General features: G+C 30.9%; 3 protein-coding genes across 3 annotated transcripts; all 3 read left to right on the forward strand.

The window, feature by feature from the left end:
- Positions 1-2,000: 2,000 nt before the first annotated feature.
- On the forward strand, positions 2,001-7,189 carry LOC145320258 (cathepsin L-like proteinase). Its single transcript, XM_080162686.1, has 11 exons — positions 2,001-2,166; positions 2,611-2,686; positions 2,959-3,049; positions 3,336-3,421; positions 3,482-3,580; positions 3,907-4,054; positions 4,355-4,500; positions 4,664-4,737; positions 5,510-5,602; positions 6,545-6,578; positions 6,958-7,189. The coding sequence occupies exons 1-11, from the start codon at positions 2,030-2,032 to the stop codon at positions 7,024-7,026; spliced, it is 1,053 nt and encodes a 350-aa protein (XP_080018812.1). The 5' UTR covers positions 2,001-2,029; the 3' UTR covers positions 7,027-7,189.
- A 4,441-nt stretch (positions 7,190-11,630) lies between these two features.
- Positions 11,631-16,819, forward strand: LOC145320259 (cathepsin L-like proteinase). The gene is made up of 11 exons (XM_080162688.1): positions 11,631-11,796; positions 12,241-12,316; positions 12,589-12,679; positions 12,966-13,051; positions 13,112-13,210; positions 13,537-13,684; positions 13,985-14,130; positions 14,294-14,367; positions 15,140-15,232; positions 16,175-16,208; positions 16,588-16,819. Exons 1-11 carry the CDS (start codon positions 11,660-11,662, stop codon positions 16,654-16,656), a joined length of 1,053 nt encoding a protein of 350 aa, XP_080018814.1. The 5' UTR covers positions 11,631-11,659; the 3' UTR covers positions 16,657-16,819.
- A 4,441-nt stretch (positions 16,820-21,260) lies between these two features.
- On the forward strand, positions 21,261-26,449 carry LOC145320260 (cathepsin L-like proteinase). The gene is made up of 11 exons (XM_080162689.1): positions 21,261-21,426; positions 21,871-21,946; positions 22,219-22,309; positions 22,596-22,681; positions 22,742-22,840; positions 23,167-23,314; positions 23,615-23,760; positions 23,924-23,997; positions 24,770-24,862; positions 25,805-25,838; positions 26,218-26,449. The coding sequence occupies exons 1-11, from the start codon at positions 21,290-21,292 to the stop codon at positions 26,284-26,286; spliced, it is 1,053 nt and encodes a 350-aa protein (XP_080018815.1). The 5' UTR covers positions 21,261-21,289; the 3' UTR covers positions 26,287-26,449.
- The last annotated feature ends 1,072 nt before the right edge of the window (positions 26,450-27,521 follow it).

A 27,521-nucleotide genomic window follows, 5' to 3' on the forward strand; every position in this document is an offset into this window, starting at 1 on the left:
GAGTTAATAAGGAAAATGGGATATTTTATTTTCAAACATTTTGCCATTGATTATGAATTTTTATATAATTTAAATTAAACAAGAAAATAATTTTAATGTTTTAAAAAAACGTCACAAACATTATTTTACTTTACTCCGAAAAGCAAGTAAAAAACAAGGACATTATTAAAGTACTTATATCTATTTTAATTATGTAAAATATATCTAAAAAAGAGTTTCAAAACAGTGCACCCGAAATTTCTACACCCCACCTAAATCAAAATCGAGGGGAGTGTAATGGGGCGTGGGCTTTAGTGGGGTGAAATTCAGGCAACAAGGGGGGTATTATTTTTAAGGAATTAAGGATGGTGCAACTAAAAAGTTGCTTTAAAGAAGTCGGACTGCTATAGAAATTATATACTTAAATATGCTCCACAATAATAGGAGTGTTTTCAAGAAAAATCAGAACAATACCTTTATAAGCATTCTCGTAAATCTGATTTCTCCCATAGAATTACGGATTGACGGCTGGACAAAATGAATCATAAAGTAGCTTCGCAAATCATTTGTAATGAATAAGATTTGAAATAAAAAGAATAACATATCATATTGTAATGATTATATTCTATGTTTTTAAACATTCTTCGCAATAGATTGAAATAAAATGAAAACATTAAAAGTAACATCTAAAACACTAATATTCATTAAGCTATAAAAAATTGGAAAGAATTTTAATGAATATAATAGATTTGAAATCTGCATAAAATTCTAAGAATTTTTTATAAAATTAGTTTTTTATATAATTCATTATTTAAAAGCGCAAATCCAATTTAAGTTAATAAATTTTGACCAAAAGGATAGGTGGATTGGAAACTACCTGCGCTCTAATTGGTTGAATGATGTACGTCACTTAAGCTTCTCCAATCAGGGCGCAGATAGTTTTTAATCCACCAATCACAGATGTCAAAATTATTTAACTTAATTTGTATTTGCGCTTATAGATAAAGAATTATACAAAAAACGAATTTTATAAAAATTCCTTAAAATTTGATGCAGATTTCAAATCTATTATATTCATTAAAATTCTTTCCAATTTTTATAGCTTAATATTCATACCAATTCATATTTTCCTCCTTATTGTAGAATATTAAAAATATAACCCTCAATCATATTAAATCATCATACAGATTTTTTATATTGTCTAATTTTCATGTATGTTTTATACTTGGTACATGTAATAAATAAAACACACTAAACTGTAATAAGTACTAGCGGGTACGCCCCTATAGACCTCTCTAGGGGCACGTAAAATGTTTTCTGTTCAACATATGTGAAGATCAGCTGTTTATCAAAAAATATTTTTTCACTGCTAGATAGGGTTATTTATGTATTTTTTGCGATTTTTCTTGGGAGGGTGGTGGTAACCTCGATCAAAATAATTATAAACCTTCCTATGACCTTTGAGAAGCTTCATTGTTAAGGAGACCTATATCGGTTCAGCTGTTAGTGAGATTTATTGGTACAGACATACATCTTGAAAAATTCATATAAAGATAATGCATTGCATTGAAATGATATGAAAATTTATGTGTTCAGTCTTTATTTGACCAGCACATCACAATGAAGGAATATGCACACATGATAAAACCATTTCAAAATTTGTTTTTTAATTAGTATATGTTCAGTTTGTTTGATGTTAATTTTGAATAAATATGAAAATCTTAATAAAATTCCAATATGAAAAAGATACTTGTTTAAATAGTTTTATTAAATGTTTATTTTCACATTTCTTAACGGAAGCCTGCAAGAAATACAACGCTTTACCTGCTGAAAGTCTGCCACAAGTAGACCTAATACCCCAAATTTGAAGCTGGAGGCTTAAAAAAGTTATAGGCATTTTAAATGACATATTAGGCAGATTAAATTTTGAAAGATTTCCAGCACTCATGATACAAATTTCAGACTTCCTTTAAACTTCATAATAATTAAATTAAATTTATATGTGTGTCATTATTAGATTTTACTGATAGCTACAATTATTGTGTTCTACATGGATATTAGTATTTCACAGCATACTCAGCATGCTGCTTGGTATCATTCTAACTTCCTCAGGGTGGCGCAAACGCAGTTTCAAGATTTTAAGAAAACCTACAGAAAATTCTATGGAAGGGTTAAGAATTATAAAAGGTAATTTTGTTATAACATTATTCATATCGCATCAATAACATTTAAAATGTACATCTCAAAGTAACAAATATTTCATAATTAAAGCAAAATAATATAGGGGGCATATACTATATGTAACTCTAGCCTCAGGGCAAGAACCCTGTCCCGATTTTGAATTGGGTCTTGAATAACCTGATAGCTTCTAAAATATAAGAACAGCCGCGTTCCTAAAAATTGTAAACATAACTAAAATATTTTCTCTATCTTTTGTCAAAAATCAGCTGTAAGCTTCCAACAGCTGAATTTAGAAAGTTTATTGAAATTGTTTATCGTCTGCTAGCCAAAGTGTCTTAGAATGTACATCTAGACTTATACATGTATTGCTTCATCAAAATAAGCTAAATCTAATTGTATCAATTATCACAGAGATATTTATATGTACAGTCATAAAATTACTAATTTCAGGTTCGCAGTGTTCAAGAGCAACTTGGTTAAGATAAATTACCACAACTCTAATCCAAACAGTACTTGGAAAATGGGGGTTTGTATTTTTTTGAAATACCTATCTAAAATATAAATCTATTTACTCCTTACAACCCCTCAAATTTTTGGGTGCCTAGGTTTAATTTTACCCCACACCCCTCTAATCTTTGAAATTTGCACATATACCATTAACCCCCAACTTAAATTACCCTCCCTATTGAGATTTAAACCTCCCCGCCAAAAAAAAATAAGAATAAACCTCGACGTCCTTGAAGGAATCATAGTTCTGAATAAGTTTTGATTCAAATGATTTAAATGAAAATGTATTAGGTGAATAAATTCTCTGATTTAACTGATGAAGAATTTGTACAAACTTACACCTGCCTTGTTAATACTTTAGCAATAAGAGAACAAACAAGAAGTAAGAATTTTTGCTTTACTAATTCAAGTTTTTAAGGTAAATTATAATCAGTTAAATTTTTGGAGTCACGTGAAGGAAACGAAGTTGCGGGTTTCGTCGTATTTTCACAGTAGCTTTTGAAAGGATATTTTAGGTTAGGTTAGGTGGTTGCCCCGCAGGGTTAGGCAGTTGGCCCCGCAGGGTTAGAGCCCCCTGCAGGGGCTAGAAATAGGAGAAAATCTACTGTGAAACTATGACGAAATCCGCAACTTTGTTTCCTTCACATGATCCAATTTTTGTATTGTAGAGAGAGTTTCTGAAAGCTTTTTAGAGAAAATTCCAAACAAAGTTGATTGGAGACAATCTGGGATAATCACTAAAGTTAAACATCAGGTAAATTTAGTCATCACTTTAATTAATGAATAATCAATTTTCAAATGTTTCATATTCTAGGGTCTTTGTGGCTCATGTTGGGCATTTTGTGCAACAGAACAAATTGAATCTTATGCTGCTTTAGCAAATGTATCTCATGCTGAGTTAAGTACTGAAGAGGTTTAAATATTTTTTTAATTCTTGATTTTTGTTCTTGGATTTGGACATAGATATTATGTTTATTTTATAAAAACTTATCCACAACAATCAATATTATACATTATATTCACCACAGTGTGAACAGTGAATGTTTTGATTCTAGCAATTGTATATTGCTAAAAACAGGTTTTAAGTAATTATGATGAAGTAGGCTTAAATAGTTAATACACATGTTTGTTATACATTATACCTGACTTTAAGTAAACAAGATAAACACTCAATTTTTAGAACTTATTGTTAAAGATTGCAAAATTACATCAAGGTTAAAAGAATATAATTCAAATAAGATTATTTCTTGTGTGCCAAGCATAAGGAATATTGGTGGAGGTTGTATAGGTGGTAATGACTTTATGGCATATGGTTATGTCAAGTTGTTTGGAATATCCAAATCTGAACAGTATCCATATACCTCAGCACAAAATATTAATATTACAGGTATTATATAGATAAATTTAAATAAATTTTTTTTAAGTTGCTAGGTATTGATGAGAAAGCTCAATCTGTCCCGATTTTGTATCACTTTTGAAAAGTGCGATTCCTTTGACGCCATATAAAAAGGGAAGGGGGGAAGAAAATATCTTCCCTTTTCTTCCATCTCTTTTGAAGAGATTTTCTTCCCCCCTTCCCATTTTCTTTCCCTAAAAATATATGACGTAACTGGAATCGCACTTTTCAAAGTGATACAAAATCGGGACAGATTGGGATTTCTCGGTATTGGTCATAAGATTTATTTAGATAGTTGCAGGCACAGAATTAAACAACCAGCTGTTGGTTTACAAGGATATGAACGACTTGAAAGTAATGATTTGAATGCAGTCTTAAACCATGTTGCAAATGTTGGACCATTGGGAGTTTCAATGGGGGGTCTTAATTTTATAAGGGTAAGATTTATACATATAACTTAAGTTATTAATTTAATAGCTAACCTGACCTCAATTTAGTTTTTAAGAACTATCCTTAGTAGCATAAAATCTACAATAATTTTACAAAAAAATATATATTATTTATTAGATTTTTATGCATCTTGCATTTGGACTTATTTAGGATTATAAAAGTGGAGTAGTAAAGTGTAATTTTGATGAAAAAATTATGTTCAACCATGCTGTTCAAATTGTTGGGTAATTTGATAAATAAAATTAAAACTTTCCTATAAACCATTAGGGATATTTCATGTTTAAATTTAGGGTGGTAAATAATCATATTATTTACTACTACTTTATAAAAAACCAACGATGACAACATCCATAAAAGGAAAGCACTGAAACGTTAGGACAAACGGACATTAACACTAATATAGTATCAGAACTGAATAATCAGAATTTAAATGTATAAGGTCGAAACAAAATTGTAAGTAAATTTGATTAAAAACTGCTTGATTCAGGATAATGTTTATGGACATAATTACATTTTTAGGACTTGATTTAAGAGTTGCTTCGCTTATAACATTATACTTTGTTGTCCCAGGAATCAACATACCAAAAATCAGATCGATCGGATGATTAGATCACATAAAAATTTGTTGTTAAAAAAGTAAAACAATAAATAAAAAATCAACATGTTTGAAATGGACGTACTGACATTCTATAATCAAGGCCTAAAATGTAAGTATGTCCATAAACATTATCCTGTATCAAGAAGTTTTTCAACAAATATACTCACAATTTTGCTTTGTCTCTTATTCATTTATATTCTCATTATTCAGTTCTGACAGTATACAAGTGTTAATGTCCGTTTGTCCAACCGTTTCAGAGCTTTGCTTTTATGGATGTTGTCATCCTTGTTTACTATATGTCTGAAATATATTCATAGATTCAGATAAAAAGAAAGCAAAATAATGAGAAATCCAATTTATGCCATCTGCACTACAAAATTTCATTAAATATATATTAGATATGGTACAGATAGCAAAGACGGGGATTACTGGTTAATTAGAAACTCCTGGGGTGGTGATTGGGGAGAGGAAGGATACTTCAGATTGTCCAGGTAATTTGGATATTGATAAAAACGTGAGTGAAGAAAGTCGCTCAAAAAAAATTCTGACGTCATAAAAATGAGGGATGAGGAGAAAAGGAGTGGGAAAGAAAACCTAAAAAATGAGACGGATAATCCATAATTTTTATGACGTCAAAATCACATGCTGATTTTGTTCAGCGACTTTCTTCACTTAAATTCTCGTCATTTCTATAATTCCGCTGATCCTCCTAAATCTGTTTGTCTGTGCGTCTAATCAGCCTAACAGATGAAAATCAGAGACAGAAATAAACATTGTTTTTATTAATTTAAAAATCATTTTGTAGTTTAGCTTGTAAGTTTTAGAAAACGAGAAATCAGTAATCTTTTTTCATTTAAAAAAGGCATCAGATTTCATGAAAATTAATCTTGTTTTAATATTATTGAATATTTATTGTTGAGTAAACTTTGAAAAGTTATCTATCGTAACGAATTATAATTAGGTTTTCGCGCATTGTACATTTTTATATTCTTAGAACTGGATATATTACGACGCTTTACATCTTTTTTTTCAGTATGGCTATAACCGGTTCTATTTAACCTAATTCGTCGGCTTAGAAGTGATACTGGAAAAAGCATTAAACATTTGTTTAAAATTAAAACTAAGATTTGAAATATCCCAACAACCAGAGGTGGATTCTTAAAAAAAAATTGGCCTACTTTTCGCTTAGTGGGGCAAAAATGTTTTCGTAAAAACCACCAAAATCACATTAAAATCACAAAAATGAAACAAAATCATAGAAGGGTTATTAACATAAGATTTTATTTAATTTTTGTAGATTTTTTGTGTGATTTTGGAGGGTTTATCACGAAAACAATTTTGCCCCACTAAGCGATTAGTGGGGCAAATTTTTTTTAAGAATTCACCTCAGGACAATATTTGAAAATAAATTTTTATATATAAATATATTTTAGAGAAAACATATGTGGCCTGGATGACCATTATCGGGTATAGAAAACTTTTATTAATATTTTTGTATAAAAGAAGTACAAACAAGTGATAATAAAATCATTTATTGCAGTCTATCAAAAAAATCTTCTTGCAGTCTATCAAAAAAATCTTCCCTGTATTTTCATAGTACTTTAACCAAGGAAGGGAAGGAACATTAGGCTTGTTCCAAAAGTGTTATAATAACTCTTTCATATTCATTAACTTAAGAACTTTGGGGATTTTTACCAAATTTTAATTGGTTGGTTCATTATGTTGAGTGTCCAAGCGTTTCAAAGATGTTGTTTTGTATTTTGTCATATGGGATTATGTACATTAATTTATAGACCATTGTCTTATACATTTAGATCCCTGAGTTTAATCAGAAGTTTTTTTTCAGAAAGTTTGTGGAATGTGTGGAATATTGTATGAAGTTACCTATCCTGTTGGTCTTTTCAAAATTAATTAAATGCTTTTTATTGCCGCGCGGCTGATAGAGCTATGGCTAATCTACTGCTGCTTAGCTTTGTTATTTGCGGTTGAATTTTTTCTTCAATAAAAAAAAACAATACATAAATTTACCAAGTAACATGTTTTTTTTATGAAATATATTATACAAATACACAAAAAATTGATCTTGAGCATTTTGTTTTCTTATTAACAAAAATGTTTTTCTTCTTCTACCATTTGAGATATTAGGTAGATTTTTTTGGGCTACTTTATCAATCATCTTATTCTTAATGTACAGGCCAAATATATATTACAAAAACTTCGGTTTTTATTTTCAAAAACACAAATTTGTAAATAATAAGATTTTGCTCATCAAAGCGCATCTACTCTTTATATCACGTGGTCCGTCTGTATGACTGTATTACTCTATATATCATCAAATCATTTTATGAAATATGTGTTTTACTCAGCTGTTATCAAAGAAAGTCTTCTGCAATTGAAAGAAATATATAGGTAAATGTTTAACTTATATCATTTAGGACACTCTAATTATGATGAAAGTTTATAGAGTAGAATAGAGTATTTATAGTTTTTGAAAGTTTATATACAAACTAGCGGATACTGATAGGCCCATAGCATCTAGGGGTTATGTATTTAAAGGTACAGAGAGGGATTAGAAAATAATCTTAAAACCACCAAATGACTTAAATTTGAAAATTAGAATATAAAGCATCACTGGTCCTATGTGAAGCTTGCCTAAAAAAGAGAATGCAATCGATTCAGTAGTTATTGAGATCTTAAGCTCTAGACAAAATTCTTAATTTTACTTTATAGAATAGGATATATATACAATTTTGTTTACACTTATATTAGTATTCTACTTATTAAGTTACTGAGAAGTATTAATGTTCGTTTGTCTATAGTCACATAGGAGCATTAGTTATATTCCCTGAAGAGTAGAACCCAATCGTTTCAATTATTACTGAGGTCTTAAGATTCAGACAGACGGACCTCAATCTAATTTGTATGATAGATAATTATTGGTTGTTTTGCCAACTAACTATTGAGAAGAAGACGCGAGCTTGTGCATGCAAATATTTGTAAATTTCGCAATATTTGCCACACTGCCACTGAGCCACATTACAGGGACGCATAACATCATCTTGAAAAACAAAATTAATCGAATCTTAAACAGAAAATAGTTAGAATCTTTCAGATCAAACAGTAGACGATACATAGATATCTCAGAGAAAAAATTACATCCTTACGGGACCTAGTTAAAAGGATGAATCATATTTTTAAATAGTATAAAGTTACAATTTGAATTAAAAATATATAATGTTTTTAGATTAAATACCATCATTAGTGATTTACAAAATATATTAGATTATCATTTTAATTATTTACAATATTTAAATTTACCTTTTTTCTCTGTAAAAAGTTTTTTTTAGATTATTTATTTTTTTGAATAGTTATCTATGTCAGTGAAATACTGGTGCTGCGCGCGACCCCATTCTTCTTCTTTTTTTATTGGTTTTCTCATGAACCAACCAACTTTTGTGCCTTTCTAAGTTAGCGAGAGGAAAAAAGTTTTTTTCCCCCAAATTGTGCCTATTTGAGCAAATATACAATACTCCTCTCCCATTATTTTAAATTAAAAGGGGGGGGAGGGTTGTTTTTCGTGTATTTTACTTTAGGTCAGGGTCGGTTAGCTTATATTGGTTACAGGGTTTCCCCGCAGGGCTAAGGCAAAACAGTTTTAGGTCCTGTATATCCAATATCCTACTTTCGAATAGTCTATGAAAATATTTAAAAGAATTTTTAAAAATAATTAAGTATTTTGCTTTATGTGCTAGTTACTTTATACAGTTTTATATAAACTTTTACCAAATAAAATAAGGGTTTTTTATAAGGGGAAATTAGAAAGAGACAGGATAAGAGAGAGAGAGAGAGAGAGAGGGGGTGGGGGGAAATTAAAGGATAGTTCACTGAATAAAGAGAAGGGACAATGGCAGTCAAATTAATCTGCAGCTCTTTGTTTCTTAAAATATTTACTAGCTTATAATGGTAAAACTGAGTATGGAAGAAAAAGTTATTAACCATTCATTGTACTATCCCTGAATCCTTGAGGGTAGTAATAGATTCATTATATTTGATGTGATGACTTACACAATAATCCGTCTACACCGGTGTCCAGGAAAGGAAACAGGTTTTTTTTGAGTTACGTATGACAAGACCTATATTTCTATGACCGGGCTTGTATGACAATTCAGCACATAACTTTCACTAAATCACAGCTGATCATTTTTGTGGATTTTTTTGAAAATTACTTTTTTACCCAAATTTTCATAGTTTTTCCCCAAAAAATCACAATGTTCTCACATTTCCAGCTTATTTAACCTAAATTTATTCAAAAAAAGTATCATAGATGACAGCTGAACCAAAGATTATGTTATTATCAATAACAAAATCTTTCAGAATCAATTGACTAATCTAAGATTTGTAGTCTAGTAGTTGGGTAAGAGTTGTTTGAAGTTATTATTTGAATTAATGCCTATACAATTAAACAAAACTTTAGTTTGTTTTGGTCATTAACACAAAAAAATACTCACTTTTCATGTCCCTCATGCATGCCTCATGAATTGTTATAGCATAGTTCCTGGCTGTAATAAGATGTCCCTCTGAGGTGTCACCAATGAAGTTTAAACTAACATGCTTCAGAATCAGCAATGATTCTGTATAAAGTTTTTCTTCTTGTAATATTGACAAGTTATCCTGCTCAATATTGATTCCTGGCTGACTTGGGTGTCTAAATAGTTCCTCTGTTGTTGTTTGTTCCTGTTCATCATCATTAGAAACAGTCAGTTCAGGAATCTGGCTGCTTTCAAAGGTCTCTAGGTGATGATAGGTTGTGGTTGCAGTTGAATTGATGGTGGTTGTGTGTAACTCTTGCCAGTGTCAGACACAAGCTGCACCAGGTTCTTATTTACTCTGGCCTTCAAGGTATTCATTGTAACCTGAAAGTATTGGGCCAGGGTGGTTTTAGCTGTTAAGGGTAATGAGTTTTCATGTTTTCTAATGGCTGGGGCTGGTATGTTTAGAACTTTATTGTCATTTTGGTTTCTGTTGGTATTTCTGGCAGTTTCTGTTTGTATCTCCTTAAGTCTGGATTTGTAAGTCTTATCAGACAGATCTAGTTGGTAAATCCTTTTTTTTTCTCTGCCTTAACCCTTAACAGTCGGGCCCCTTGCCGCACCTTAATCAGTCGGGGGGGGGGGGTGTTCAACGCCCCCCCATGTTATCTCAGTTACTATTAGAGCTAGAGGGCTAAAAAATTTTGTTTAAGTCCCCTGTGTTATGATGAATTTCCGACCTTAAGTAAGTCAAGGTCAATTTTCGCTTCCTTCACCCTTTTATTTAACAACCTTTGTTTTTAGGTCCTTTTTTACTTAAAAATTTCAAACGGCTGTAATTTTTTTATTTTTGAAGCTAAAATAAAAATTTTTTTGCAGAAAATATTAATCTTTATGTAAATTTTATATTTCAAATATCAAAATATAAATTTAAGCGGCCGCAGCTGTACTTGGCAGCTGCCAGCCGCCACAGTCGGCGGTCGGCGGGAAAACTGCGGCGGATCTTTATGAAAATTTAATACGTTATGTAGACATGTAAGAAAAGCTTAAGTTTAAAATTTGAAGTCTATAAGTCAAAAATTGCGGCCACAGGAGCCATTTAAAGATTTCTGGAGACCTGGAGGATCAGGACCTGCAGGATCATACCTGGAACCTGAAATTGACTTGAACACCTGTATTTAATATAAGGATGTACTACTAGAGGATATTTTAGTATTTTGGTAAGATAAAAAGCTTTTTTTAAGTCAAAAAAATATTTTTGCTCTTTACCTGGATGACCCTGCCAGGTTTGCTGGCATCCTGTGCCCGACAGGATGGAGATATTCAAAAAATTCCAACTCTCGGTTATGTGTCATACCCAAACTTAAAAAGTCACGCAGTTTGGGCTCTTTATCTTTCACACACAGAAAATGACCTTTGACCAAGACCTTTGAGAAGCTTCATTGTTAAGGAGAACCATATCGGTTCAGCTGTTAGTGAGATTCATTGGTACAGACATACATCTTGAAAAATTCATATAAAGATAATGCATTGCTTTGAAATGATATGAAAATTTATGTGTTCAGTCTTTATTTGACCAGCACATCACAATGAAGGAATATGCACACATGATAAAACCATTTCAAAATTTGTTTTTTAATTAGTATATGTTCAGTTTGTTTGATGTTAATTTTGAATAAATATGAAAATCTTAATAAAATTCCAATATGAAAAAGATACTTGTTTAAATAGTTTTATTAAATGTTTATTTTCACATTTCTTAACGGAAGCCTGCAAGAAATACAACGCTTTACCTGCTGAAAGTCTGCCACAAGTAGACCTAATACCCCAAATTTGAAGCTGGAGGCTTAAAAAAGTTATAGGCATTTTAAATGACATATTAGGCAGATTAAATTTTGAAAGATTTCCAGCACTCATGATACAAATTTCAGACTTCCTTTAAACTTCATAATAATTAAATTAAATTTATATGTGTGTCATTATTAGATTTTACTGATAGCTACAATTATTGTGTTCTACATGGATATTAGTATTTCACAGCATACTCAGCATGCTGCTTGGTATCATTCTAACTTCCTCAGGGTGGCGCAAACGCAGTTTCAAGATTTTAAGAAAACCTACAGAAAATTCTATGGAAGGGTTAAGAATTATAAAAGGTAATTTTGTTATAACATTATTCATATCGCATCAATAACATTTAAAATGTACATCTCAAAGTAACAAATATTTCATAATTAAAGCAAAATAATATAGGGGGCATATACTATATGTAACTCTAGCCTCAGGGCAAGAACCCTGTCCCGATTTTGAATTGGGTCTTGAATAACCTGATAGCTTCTAAAATATAAGAACAGCCGCGTTCCTAAAAATTGTAAACATAACTAAAATATTTTCTCTATCTTTTGTCAAAAATCAGCTGTAAGCTTCCAACAGCTGAATTTAGAAAGTTTATTGAAATTGTTTATCGTCTGCTAGCCAAAGTGTCTTAGAATGTACATCTAGACTTATACATGTATTGCTTCATCAAAATAAGCTAAATCTAATTGTATCAATTATCACAGAGATATTTATATGTACAGTCATAAAATTACTAATTTCAGGTTCGCAGTGTTCAAGAGCAACTTGGTTAAGATAAATTACCACAACTCTAATCCAAACAGTACTTGGAAAATGGGGGTTTGTATTTTTTTGAAATACCTATCTAAAATATAAATCTATTTACTCCTTACAACCCCTCAAATTTTTGGGTGCCTAGGTTTAATTTTACCCCACACCCCTCTAATCTTTGAAATTTGCACATATACCATTAACCCCCAACTTAAATTACCCTCCCTATTGAGATTTAAACCTCCCCGCCAAAAAAAAATAAGAATAAACCTCGACGTCCTTGAAGGAATCATAGTTCTGAATAAGTTTTGATTCAAATGATTTAAATGAAAATGTATTAGGTGAATAAATTCTCTGATTTAACTGATGAAGAATTTGTACAAACTTACACCTGCCTTGTTAATACTTTAGCAATAAGAGAACAAACAAGAAGTAAGAATTTTTGCTTTACTAATTCAAGTTTTTAAGGTAAATTATAATCAGTTAAATTTTTGGAGTCACGTGAAGGAAACGAAGTTGCGGGTTTCGTCGTATTTTCACAGTAGCTTTTGAAAGGATATTTTAGGTTAGGTTAGGTGGTTGCCCCGCAGGGTTAGGCAGTTGGCCCCGCAGGGTTAGAGCCCCCTGCAGGGGCTAGAAATAGGAGAAAATCTACTGTGAAACTATGACGAAATCCGCAACTTTGTTTCCTTCACATGATCCAATTTTTGTATTGTAGAGAGAGTTTCTGAAAGCTTTTTAGAGAAAATTCCAAACAAAGTTGATTGGAGACAATCTGGGATAATCACTAAAGTTAAACATCAGGTAAATTTAGTCATCACTTTAATTAATGAATAATCAATTTTCAAATGTTTCATATTCTAGGGTCTTTGTGGCTCATGTTGGGCATTTTGTGCAACAGAACAAATTGAATCTTATGCTGCTTTAGCAAATGTATCTCATGCTGAGTTAAGTACTGAAGAGGTTTAAATATTTTTTTAATTCTTGATTTTTGTTCTTGGATTTGGACATAGATATTATGTTTATTTTATAAAAACTTATCCACAACAATCAATATTATACATTATATTCACCACAGTGTGAACAGTGAATGTTTTGATTCTAGCAATTGTATATTGCTAAAAACAGGTTTTAAGTAATTATGATGAAGTAGGCTTAAATAGTTAATACACATGTTTGTTATACATTATACCTGACTTTAAGTAAACAAGATAAACACTCAATTTTTAGAACTTATTGTTAAAGATTGCAAAATTACATCAAGGTTAAAAGAATATAATTCAAATAAGATTATTTCTTGTGTGCCAAGCATAAGGAATATTGGTGGAGGTTGTATAGGTGGTAATGACTTTATGGCATATGGTTATGTCAAGTTGTTTGGAATATCCAAATCTGAACAGTATCCATATACCTCAGCACAAAATATTAATATTACAGGTATTATATAGATAAATTTAAATAAATTTTTTTTAAGTTGCTAGGTATTGATGAGAAAGCTCAATCTGTCCCGATTTTGTATCACTTTTGAAAAGTGCGATTCCTTTGACGCCATATAAAAAGGGAAGGGGGGAAGAAAATATCTTCCCTTTTCTTCCATCTCTTTTGAAGAGATTTTCTTCCCCCCTTCCCATTTTCTTTCCCTAAAAATATATGACGTAACTGGAATCGCACTTTTCAAAGTGATACAAAATCGGGACAGATTGGGATTTCTCGGTATTGGTCATAAGATTTATTTAGATAGTTGCAGGCACAGAATTAAACAACCAGCTGTTGGTTTACAAGGATATGAACGACTTGAAAGTAATGATTTGAATGCAGTCTTAAACCATGTTGCAAATGTTGGACCATTGGGAGTTTCAATGGGGGGTCTTAATTTTATAAGGGTAAGATTTATACATATAACTTAAGTTATTAATTTAATAGCTAACCTGACCTCAATTTAGTTTTTAAGAACTATCCTTAGTAGCATAAAATCTACAATAATTTTACAAAAAAATATATATTATTTATTAGATTTTTATGCATCTTGCATTTGGACTTATTTAGGATTATAAAAGTGGAGTAGTAAAGTGTAATTTTGATGAAAAAATTATGTTCAACCATGCTGTTCAAATTGTTGGGTAATTTGATAAATAAAATTAAAACTTTCCTATAAACCATTAGGGATATTTCATGTTTAAATTTAGGGTGGTAAATAATCATATTATTTACTACTACTTTATAAAAAACCAACGATGACAACATCCATAAAAGGAAAGCACTGAAACGTTAGGACAAACGGACATTAACACTAATATAGTATCAGAACTGAATAATCAGAATTTAAATGTATAAGGTCGAAACAAAATTGTAAGTAAATTTGATTAAAAACTGCTTGATTCAGGATAATGTTTATGGACATAATTACATTTTTAGGACTTGATTTAAGAGTTGCTTCGCTTATAACATTATACTTTGTTGTCCCAGGAATCAACATACCAAAAATCAGATCGATCGGATGATTAGATCACATAAAAATTTGTTGTTAAAAAAGTAAAACAATAAATAAAAAATCAACATGTTTGAAATGGACGTACTGACATTCTATAATCAAGGCCTAAAATGTAAGTATGTCCATAAACATTATCCTGTATCAAGAAGTTTTTCAACAAATATACTCACAATTTTGCTTTGTCTCTTATTCATTTATATTCTCATTATTCAGTTCTGACAGTATACAAGTGTTAATGTCCGTTTGTCCAACCGTTTCAGAGCTTTGCTTTTATGGATGTTGTCATCCTTGTTTACTATATGTCTGAAATATATTCATAGATTCAGATAAAAAGAAAGCAAAATAATGAGAAATCCAATTTATGCCATCTGCACTACAAAATTTCATTAAATATATATTAGATATGGTACAGATAGCAAAGACGGGGATTACTGGTTAATTAGAAACTCCTGGGGTGGTGATTGGGGAGAGGAAGGATACTTCAGATTGTCCAGGTAATTTGGATATTGATAAAAACGTGAGTGAAGAAAGTCGCTCAAAAAAAATTCTGACGTCATAAAAATGAGGGATGAGGAGAAAAGGAGTGGGAAAGAAAACCTAAAAAATGAGACGGATAATCCATAATTTTTATGACGTCAAAATCACATGCTGATTTTGTTCAGCGACTTTCTTCACTTAAATTCTCGTCATTTCTATAATTCCGCTGATCCTCCTAAATCTGTTTGTCTGTGCGTCTAATCAGCCTAACAGATGAAAATCAGAGACAGAAATAAACATTGTTTTTATTAATTTAAAAATCATTTTGTAGTTTAGCTTGTAAGTTTTAGAAAACGAGAAATCAGTAATCTTTTTTCATTTAAAAAAGGCATCAGATTTCATGAAAATTAATCTTGTTTTAATATTATTGAATATTTATTGTTGAGTAAACTTTGAAAAGTTATCTATCGTAACGAATTATAATTAGGTTTTCGCGCATTGTACATTTTTATATTCTTAGAACTGGATATATTACGACGCTTTACATCTTTTTTTTCAGTATGGCTATAACCGGTTCTATTTAACCTAATTCGTCGGCTTAGAAGTGATACTGGAAAAAGCATTAAACATTTGTTTAAAATTAAAACTAAGATTTGAAATATCCCAACAACCAGAGGTGGATTCTTAAAAAAAAATTGGCCTACTTTTCGCTTAGTGGGGCAAAAATGTTTTCGTAAAAACCACCAAAATCACATTAAAATCACAAAAATGAAACAAAATCATAGAAGGGTTATTAACATAAGATTTTATTTAATTTTTGTAGATTTTTTGTGTGATTTTGGAGGGTTTATCACGAAAACAATTTTGCCCCACTAAGCGATTAGTGGGGCAAATTTTTTTTAAGAATTCACCTCAGGACAATATTTGAAAATAAATTTTTATATATAAATATATTTTAGAGAAAACATATGTGGCCTGGATGACCATTATCGGGTATAGAAAACTTTTATTAATATTTTTGTATAAAAGAAGTACAAACAAGTGATAATAAAATCATTTATTGCAGTCTATCAAAAAAATCTTCTTGCAGTCTATCAAAAAAATCTTCCCTGTATTTTCATAGTACTTTAACCAAGGAAGGGAAGGAACATTAGGCTTGTTCCAAAAGTGTTATAATAACTCTTTCATATTCATTAACTTAAGAACTTTGGGGATTTTTACCAAATTTTAATTGGTTGGTTCATTATGTTGAGTGTCCAAGCGTTTCAAAGATGTTGTTTTGTATTTTGTCATATGGGATTATGTACATTAATTTATAGACCATTGTCTTATACATTTAGATCCCTGAGTTTAATCAGAAGTTTTTTTTCAGAAAGTTTGTGGAATGTGTGGAATATTGTATGAAGTTACCTATCCTGTTGGTCTTTTCAAAATTAATTAAATGCTTTTTATTGCCGCGCGGCTGATAGAGCTATGGCTAATCTACTGCTGCTTAGCTTTGTTATTTGCGGTTGAATTTTTTCTTCAATAAAAAAAAACAATACATAAATTTACCAAGTAACATGTTTTTTTTATGAAATATATTATACAAATACACAAAAAATTGATCTTGAGCATTTTGTTTTCTTATTAACAAAAATGTTTTTCTTCTTCTACCATTTGAGATATTAGGTAGATTTTTTTGGGCTACTTTATCAATCATCTTATTCTTAATGTACAGGCCAAATATATATTACAAAAACTTCGGTTTTTATTTTCAAAAACACAAATTTGTAAATAATAAGATTTTGCTCATCAAAGCGCATCTACTCTTTATATCACGTGGTCCGTCTGTATGACTGTATTACTCTATATATCATCAAATCATTTTATGAAATATGTGTTTTACTCAGCTGTTATCAAAGAAAGTCTTCTGCAATTGAAAGAAATATATAGGTAAATGTTTAACTTATATCATTTAGGACACTCTAATTATGATGAAAGTTTATAGAGTAGAATAGAGTATTTATAGTTTTTGAAAGTTTATATACAAACTAGCGGATACTGATAGGCCCATAGCATCTAGGGGTTATGTATTTAAAGGTACAGAGAGGGATTAGAAAATAATCTTAAAACCACCAAATGACTTAAATTTGAAAATTAGAATATAAAGCATCACTGGTCCTATGTGAAGCTTGCCTAAAAAAGAGAATGCAATCGATTCAGTAGTTATTGAGATCTTAAGCTCTAGACAAAATTCTTAATTTTACTTTATAGAATAGGATATATATACAATTTTGTTTACACTTATATTAGTATTCTACTTATTAAGTTACTGAGAAGTATTAATGTTCGTTTGTCTATAGTCACATAGGAGCATTAGTTATATTCCCTGAAGAGTAGAACCCAATCGTTTCAATTATTACTGAGGTCTTAAGATTCAGACAGACGGACCTCAATCTAATTTGTATGATAGATAATTATTGGTTGTTTTGCCAACTAACTATTGAGAAGAAGACGCGAGCTTGTGCATGCAAATATTTGTAAATTTCGCAATATTTGCCACACTGCCACTGAGCCACATTACAGGGACGCATAACATCATCTTGAAAAACAAAATTAATCGAATCTTAAACAGAAAATAGTTAGAATCTTTCAGATCAAACAGTAGACGATACATAGATATCTCAGAGAAAAAATTACATCCTTACGGGACCTAGTTAAAAGGATGAATCATATTTTTAAATAGTATAAAGTTACAATTTGAATTAAAAATATATAATGTTTTTAGATTAAATACCATCATTAGTGATTTACAAAATATATTAGATTATCATTTTAATTATTTACAATATTTAAATTTACCTTTTTTCTCTGTAAAAAGTTTTTTTTAGATTATTTATTTTTTTGAATAGTTATCTATGTCAGTGAAATACTGGTGCTGCGCGCGACCCCATTCTTCTTCTTTTTTTATTGGTTTTCTCATGAACCAACCAACTTTTGTGCCTTTCTAAGTTAGCGAGAGGAAAAAAGTTTTTTTCCCCCAAATTGTGCCTATTTGAGCAAATATACAATACTCCTCTCCCATTATTTTAAATTAAAAGGGGGGGGAGGGTTGTTTTTCGTGTATTTTACTTTAGGTCAGGGTCGGTTAGCTTATATTGGTTACAGGGTTTCCCCGCAGGGCTAAGGCAAAACAGTTTTAGGTCCTGTATATCCAATATCCTACTTTCGAATAGTCTATGAAAATATTTAAAAGAATTTTTAAAAATAATTAAGTATTTTGCTTTATGTGCTAGTTACTTTATACAGTTTTATATAAACTTTTACCAAATAAAATAAGGGTTTTTTATAAGGGGAAATTAGAAAGAGACAGGATAAGAGAGAGAGAGAGAGAGAGAGGGGGTGGGGGGAAATTAAAGGATAGTTCACTGAATAAAGAGAAGGGACAATGGCAGTCAAATTAATCTGCAGCTCTTTGTTTCTTAAAATATTTACTAGCTTATAATGGTAAAACTGAGTATGGAAGAAAAAGTTATTAACCATTCATTGTACTATCCCTGAATCCTTGAGGGTAGTAATAGATTCATTATATTTGATGTGATGACTTACACAATAATCCGTCTACACCGGTGTCCAGGAAAGGAAACAGGTTTTTTTTGAGTTACGTATGACAAGACCTATATTTCTATGACCGGGCTTGTATGACAATTCAGCACATAACTTTCACTAAATCACAGCTGATCATTTTTGTGGATTTTTTTGAAAATTACTTTTTTACCCAAATTTTCATAGTTTTTCCCCAAAAAATCACAATGTTCTCACATTTCCAGCTTATTTAACCTAAATTTATTCAAAAAAAGTATCATAGATGACAGCTGAACCAAAGATTATGTTATTATCAATAACAAAATCTTTCAGAATCAATTGACTAATCTAAGATTTGTAGTCTAGTAGTTGGGTAAGAGTTGTTTGAAGTTATTATTTGAATTAATGCCTATACAATTAAACAAAACTTTAGTTTGTTTTGGTCATTAACACAAAAAAATACTCACTTTTCATGTCCCTCATGCATGCCTCATGAATTGTTATAGCATAGTTCCTGGCTGTAATAAGATGTCCCTCTGAGGTGTCACCAATGAAGTTTAAACTAACATGCTTCAGAATCAGCAATGATTCTGTATAAAGTTTTTCTTCTTGTAATATTGACAAGTTATCCTGCTCAATATTGATTCCTGGCTGACTTGGGTGTCTAAATAGTTCCTCTGTTGTTGTTTGTTCCTGTTCATCATCATTAGAAACAGTCAGTTCAGGAATCTGGCTGCTTTCAAAGGTCTCTAGGTGATGATAGGTTGTGGTTGCAGTTGAATTGATGGTGGTTGTGTGTAACTCTTGCCAGTGTCAGACACAAGCTGCACCAGGTTCTTATTTACTCTGGCCTTCAAGGTATTCATTGTAACCTGAAAGTATTGGGCCAGGGTGGTTTTAGCTGTTAAGGGTAATGAGTTTTCATGTTTTCTAATGGCTGGGGCTGGTATGTTTAGAACTTTATTGTCATTTTGGTTTCTGTTGGTATTTCTGGCAGTTTCTGTTTGTATCTCCTTAAGTCTGGATTTGTAAGTCTTATCAGACAGATCTAGTTGGTAAATCCTTTTTTTTTCTCTGCCTTAACCCTTAACAGTCGGGCCCCTTGCCGCACCTTAATCAGTCGGGGGGGGGGGGTGTTCAACGCCCCCCCATGTTATCTCAGTTACTATTAGAGCTAGAGGGCTAAAAAATTTTGTTTAAGTCCCCTGTGTTATGATGAATTTCCGACCTTAAGTAAGTCAAGGTCAATTTTCGCTTCCTTCACCCTTTTATTTAACAACCTTTGTTTTTAGGTCCTTTTTTACTTAAAAATTTCAAACGGCTGTAATTTTTTTATTTTTGAAGCTAAAATAAAAATTTTTTTGCAGAAAATATTAATCTTTATGTAAATTTTATATTTCAAATATCAAAATATAAATTTAAGCGGCCGCAGCTGTACTTGGCAGCTGCCAGCCGCCACAGTCGGCGGTCGGCGGGAAAACTGCGGCGGATCTTTATGAAAATTTAATACGTTATGTAGACATGTAAGAAAAGCTTAAGTTTAAAATTTGAAGTCTATAAGTCAAAAATTGCGGCCACAGGAGCCATTTAAAGATTTCTGGAGACCTGGAGGATCAGGACCTGCAGGATCATACCTGGAACCTGAAATTGACTTGAACACCTGTATTTAATATAAGGATGTACTACTAGAGGATATTTTAGTATTTTGGTAAGATAAAAAGCTTTTTTTAAGTCAAAAAAATATTTTTGCTCTTTACCTGGATGACCCTGCCAGGTTTGCTGGCATCCTGTGCCCGACAGGATGGAGATATTCAAAAAATTCCAACTCTCGGTTATGTGTCATACCCAAACTTAAAAAGTCACGCAGTTTGGGCTCTTTATCTTTCACACACAGAAAATGACCTTTGACCAAGACCTTTGAGAAGCTTCATTGTTAAGGAGAACCATATCGGTTCAGCTGTTAGTGAGATTCATTGGTACAGACATACATCTTGAAAAATTCATATAAAGATAATGCATTGCTTTGAAATGATATGAAAATTTATGTGTTCAGTCTTTATTTGACCAGCACATCACAATGAAGGAATATGCACACATGATAAAACCATTTCAAAATTTGTTTTTTAATTAGTATATGTTCAGTTTGTTTGATGTTAATTTTGAATAAATATGAAAATCTTAATAAAATTCCAATATGAAAAAGATACTTGTTTAAATAGTTTTATTAAATGTTTATTTTCACATTTCTTAACGGAAGCCTGCAAGAAATACAACGCTTTACCTGCTGAAAGTCTGCCACAAGTAGACCTAATACCCCAAATTTGAAGCTGGAGGCTTAAAAAAGTTATAGGCATTTTAAATGACATATTAGGCAGATTAAATTTTGAAAGATTTCCAGCACTCATGATACAAATTTCAGACTTCCTTTAAACTTCATAATAATTAAATTAAATTTATATGTGTGTCATTATTAGATTTTACTGATAGCTACAATTATTGTGTTCTACATGGATATTAGTATTTCACAGCATACTCAGCATGCTGCTTGGTATCATTCTAACTTCCTCAGGGTGGCGCAAACGCAGTTTCAAGATTTTAAGAAAACCTACAGAAAATTCTATGGAAGGGTTAAGAATTATAAAAGGTAATTTTGTTATAACATTATTCATATCGCATCAATAACATTTAAAATGTACATCTCAAAGTAACAAATATTTCATAATTAAAGCAAAATAATATAGGGGGCATATACTATATGTAACTCTAGCCTCAGGGCAAGAACCCTGTCCCGATTTTGAATTGGGTCTTGAATAACCTGATAGCTTCTAAAATATAAGAACAGCCGCGTTCCTAAAAATTGTAAACATAACTAAAATATTTTCTCTATCTTTTGTCAAAAATCAGCTGTAAGCTTCCAACAGCTGAATTTAGAAAGTTTATTGAAATTGTTTATCGTCTGCTAGCCAAAGTGTCTTAGAATGTACATCTAGACTTATACATGTATTGCTTCATCAAAATAAGCTAAATCTAATTGTATCAATTATCACAGAGATATTTATATGTACAGTCATAAAATTACTAATTTCAGGTTCGCAGTGTTCAAGAGCAACTTGGTTAAGATAAATTACCACAACTCTAATCCAAACAGTACTTGGAAAATGGGGGTTTGTATTTTTTTGAAATACCTATCTAAAATATAAATCTATTTACTCCTTACAACCCCTCAAATTTTTGGGTGCCTAGGTTTAATTTTACCCCACACCCCTCTAATCTTTGAAATTTGCACATATACCATTAACCCCCAACTTAAATTACCCTCCCTATTGAGATTTAAACCTCCCCGCCAAAAAAAAATAAGAATAAACCTCGACGTCCTTGAAGGAATCATAGTTCTGAATAAGTTTTGATTCAAATGATTTAAATGAAAATGTATTAGGTGAATAAATTCTCTGATTTAACTGATGAAGAATTTGTACAAACTTACACCTGCCTTGTTAATACTTTAGCAATAAGAGAACAAACAAGAAGTAAGAATTTTTGCTTTACTAATTCAAGTTTTTAAGGTAAATTATAATCAGTTAAATTTTTGGAGTCACGTGAAGGAAACGAAGTTGCGGGTTTCGTCGTATTTTCACAGTAGCTTTTGAAAGGATATTTTAGGTTAGGTTAGGTGGTTGCCCCGCAGGGTTAGGCAGTTGGCCCCGCAGGGTTAGAGCCCCCTGCAGGGGCTAGAAATAGGAGAAAATCTACTGTGAAACTATGACGAAATCCGCAACTTTGTTTCCTTCACATGATCCAATTTTTGTATTGTAGAGAGAGTTTCTGAAAGCTTTTTAGAGAAAATTCCAAACAAAGTTGATTGGAGACAATCTGGGATAATCACTAAAGTTAAACATCAGGTAAATTTAGTCATCACTTTAATTAATGAATAATCAATTTTCAAATGTTTCATATTCTAGGGTCTTTGTGGCTCATGTTGGGCATTTTGTGCAACAGAACAAATTGAATCTTATGCTGCTTTAGCAAATGTATCTCATGCTGAGTTAAGTACTGAAGAGGTTTAAATATTTTTTTAATTCTTGATTTTTGTTCTTGGATTTGGACATAGATATTATGTTTATTTTATAAAAACTTATCCACAACAATCAATATTATACATTATATTCACCACAGTGTGAACAGTGAATGTTTTGATTCTAGCAATTGTATATTGCTAAAAACAGGTTTTAAGTAATTATGATGAAGTAGGCTTAAATAGTTAATACACATGTTTGTTATACATTATACCTGACTTTAAGTAAACAAGATAAACACTCAATTTTTAGAACTTATTGTTAAAGATTGCAAAATTACATCAAGGTTAAAAGAATATAATTCAAATAAGATTATTTCTTGTGTGCCAAGCATAAGGAATATTGGTGGAGGTTGTATAGGTGGTAATGACTTTATGGCATATGGTTATGTCAAGTTGTTTGGAATATCCAAATCTGAACAGTATCCATATACCTCAGCACAAAATATTAATATTACAGGTATTATATAGATAAATTTAAATAAATTTTTTTTAAGTTGCTAGGTATTGATGAGAAAGCTCAATCTGTCCCGATTTTGTATCACTTTTGAAAAGTGCGATTCCTTTGACGCCATATAAAAAGGGAAGGGGGGAAGAAAATATCTTCCCTTTTCTTCCATCTCTTTTGAAGAGATTTTCTTCCCCCCTTCCCATTTTCTTTCCCTAAAAATATATGACGTAACTGGAATCGCACTTTTCAAAGTGATACAAAATCGGGACAGATTGGGATTTCTCGGTATTGGTCATAAGATTTATTTAGATAGTTGCAGGCACAGAATTAAACAACCAGCTGTTGGTTTACAAGGATATGAACGACTTGAAAGTAATGATTTGAATGCAGTCTTAAACCATGTTGCAAATGTTGGACCATTGGGAGTTTCAATGGGGGGTCTTAATTTTATAAGGGTAAGATTTATACATATAACTTAAGTTATTAATTTAATAGCTAACCTGACCTCAATTTAGTTTTTAAGAACTATCCTTAGTAGCATAAAATCTACAATAATTTTACAAAAAAATATATATTATTTATTAGATTTTTATGCATCTTGCATTTGGACTTATTTAGGATTATAAAAGTGGAGTAGTAAAGTGTAATTTTGATGAAAAAATTATGTTCAACCATGCTGTTCAAATTGTTGGGTAATTTGATAAATAAAATTAAAACTTTCCTATAAACCATTAGGGATATTTCATGTTTAAATTTAGGGTGGTAAATAATCATATTATTTACTACTACTTTATAAAAAACCAACGATGACAACATCCATAAAAGGAAAGCACTGAAACGTTAGGACAAACGGACATTAACACTAATATAGTATCAGAACTGAATAATCAGAATTTAAATGTATAAGGTCGAAACAAAATTGTAAGTAAATTTGATTAAAAACTGCTTGATTCAGGATAATGTTTATGGACATAATTACATTTTTAGGACTTGATTTAAGAGTTGCTTCGCTTATAACATTATACTTTGTTGTCCCAGGAATCAACATACCAAAAATCAGATCGATCGGATGATTAGATCACATAAAAATTTGTTGTTAAAAAAGTAAAACAATAAATAAAAAATCAACATGTTTGAAATGGACGTACTGACATTCTATAATCAAGGCCTAAAATGTAAGTATGTCCATAAACATTATCCTGTATCAAGAAGTTTTTCAACAAATATACTCACAATTTTGCTTTGTCTCTTATTCATTTATATTCTCATTATTCAGTTCTGACAGTATACAAGTGTTAATGTCCGTTTGTCCAACCGTTTCAGAGCTTTGCTTTTATGGATGTTGTCATCCTTGTTTACTATATGTCTGAAATATATTCATAGATTCAGATAAAAAGAAAGCAAAATAATGAGAAATCCAATTTATGCCATCTGCACTACAAAATTTCATTAAATATATATTAGATATGGTACAGATAGCAAAGACGGGGATTACTGGTTAATTAGAAACTCCTGGGGTGGTGATTGGGGAGAGGAAGGATACTTCAGATTGTCCAGGTAATTTGGATATTGATAAAAATGTGAGTGAAGAAAGTCGCTCAAAAAAAATTCTGACGTCATAAAAATGAGGGATGAGGAGAAAAGGAGTGGGAAAGAAAACCTAAAAAATGAGACGGATAATCCATAATTTTTATGACGTCAAAATCACATGCTGATTTTGTTCAGCGACTTTCTTCACTTAAATTCTCGTCATTTCTATAATTCCGCTGATCCTCCTAAATCTGTTTGTCTGTGCGTCTAATCAGCCTAACAGATGAAAATCAGAGACAGAAATAAACATTGTTTTTATTAATTTAAAAATCATTTTGTAGTTTAGCTTGTAAGTTTTAGAAAACGAGAAATCAGTAATCTTTTTTCATTTAAAAAAGGCATCAGATTTCATGAAAATTAATCTTGTTTTAATATTATTGAATATTTATTGTTGAGTAAACTTTGAAAAGTTATCTATCGTAACGAATTATAATTAGGTTTTCGCGCATTGTACATTTTTATATTCTTAGAACTGGATATATTACGACGCTTTACATCTTTTTTTTCAGTATGGCTATAACCGGTTCTATTTAACCTAATTCGTCGGCTTAGAAGTGATACTGGAAAAAGCATTAAACATTTGTTTAAAATTAAAACTAAGATTTGAAATATCCCAACAACCAGAGGTGGATTCTTAAAAAAAAATTGGCCTACTTTTCGCTTAGTGGGGCAAAAATGTTTTCGTAAAAACCACCAAAATCACATTAAAATCACAAAAATGAAACAAAATCATAGAAGGGTTATTAACATAAGATTTTATTTAATTTTTGTAGATTTTTTGTGTGATTTTGGAGGGTTTATCACGAAAACAATTTTGCCCCACTAAGCGATTAGTGGGGCAAATTTTTTTTAAGAATTCACCTCAGGACAATATTTGAAAATAAATTTTTATATATAAATATATTTTAGAGAAAACATATGTGGCCTGGATGACCATTATCGGGTATAGAAAACTTTTATTAATATTTTTGTATAAAAGAAGTACAAACAAGTGATAATAAAATCATTTATTGCAGTCTATCAAAAAAATCTTCTTGCAGTCTATCAAAAAAATCTTCCCTGTATTTTCATAGTACTTTAACCAAGGAAGGGAAGGAACATTAGGCTTGTTCCAAAAGTGTTATAATAACTCTTTCATATTCATTAACTTAAGAACTTTGGGGATTTTTACCAAATTTTAATTGGTTGGTTCATTATGTTGAGTGTCCAAGCGTTTCAAAGATGTTGTTTTGTATTTTGTCATATGGGATTATGTACATTAATTTATAGACCATTGTCTTATACATTTAGATCCCTGAGTTTAATCAGAAGTTTTTTTTCAGAAAGTTTGTGGAATGTGTGGAATATTGTATGAAGTTACCTATCCTGTTGGTCTTTTCAAAATTAATTAAATGCTTTTTATTGCCGCGCGGCTGATAGAGCTATGGCTAATCTACTGCTGCTTAGCTTTGTTATTTGCGGTTGAATTTTTTCTTCAATAAAAAAAAACAATACATAAATTTACCAAGTAACATGTTTTTTTTATGAAATATATTATACAAATACACAAAAAATTGATCTTGAGCATTTTGTTTTCTTATTAACAAAAATGTTTTTCTTCTTCTACCATTTGAGATATTAGGTAGATTTTTTTGGGCTACTTTATCAATCATCTTATTCTTAATGTACAGGCCAAATATATATTACAAAAACTTCGGTTTTTATTTTCAAAAACACAAACCAGTAAATAATAAGATTTTGCTCATCAAAGCGCATCTACTCTTTATATCACGTGGTCCGTCTGTATGACTGTATTACTCTATATATCATCAAATCATTTTATGAAATATGTGTTTTACTCAGCTGTTATCAAAGAAAGTCTTCTGCAATTGAAAGAAATATATAGGTAAATGTTTAACTTATATCATTTAGGACACTCTAATTATGATGAAAGTTTATAGAGTAGAATAGAGTATTTATAGTTTTTGAAAGTTTATATACAAACTAGCGGATACTGATAGGCCCATAGCATCTAGGGGTTATGTATTTAAAGGTACAGAGAGGGATTAGAAAATAATCTTAAAACCACCAAATGACTTAAATTTGAAAATTAGAATATAAAGCATCACTGGTCCTATGTGAAGCTTGCCTAAAAAAGAGAATGCAATCGATTCAGTAGTTATTGAGATCTTAAGCTCTAGACAAAATTCTTAATTTTACTTTATAGAATAGGATATATATACAATTTTGTTTACACTTATATTAGTATTCTACTTATTAAGTTACTGAGAAGTATTAATGTTCGTTTGTCTATAGTCACATAGGAGCATTAGTTATATTCCCTGAAGAGTAGAACCCAATCGTTTCAATTATTACTGAGGTCTTAAGATTCAGACAGACGGACCTCAATCTAATTTGTATGATAGATAATTATTGGTTGTTTTGCCAACTAACTATTGAGAAGAAGACGCGAGCTTGTGCATGCAAATATTTGTAAATTTCGCAATATTTGCCACACTGCCACTGAGCCACATTACAGGGACGCATAACATCATCTTGAAAAACAAAATTAATCGAATCTTAAACAGAAAATAGTTAGAATCTTTCAGATCAAACAGTAGACGATACATAGATATCTCAGAGAAAA

The sequence above is a fragment of the Acartia tonsa genome, chromosome 5, assembly GCF_053477335.1.
Source record: "Acartia tonsa isolate MP-2025a chromosome 5, ASM5347733v1, whole genome shotgun sequence".
In the NCBI taxonomy this organism is placed as follows: domain Eukaryota; kingdom Metazoa; phylum Arthropoda; class Copepoda; order Calanoida; family Acartiidae; genus Acartia; species Acartia tonsa.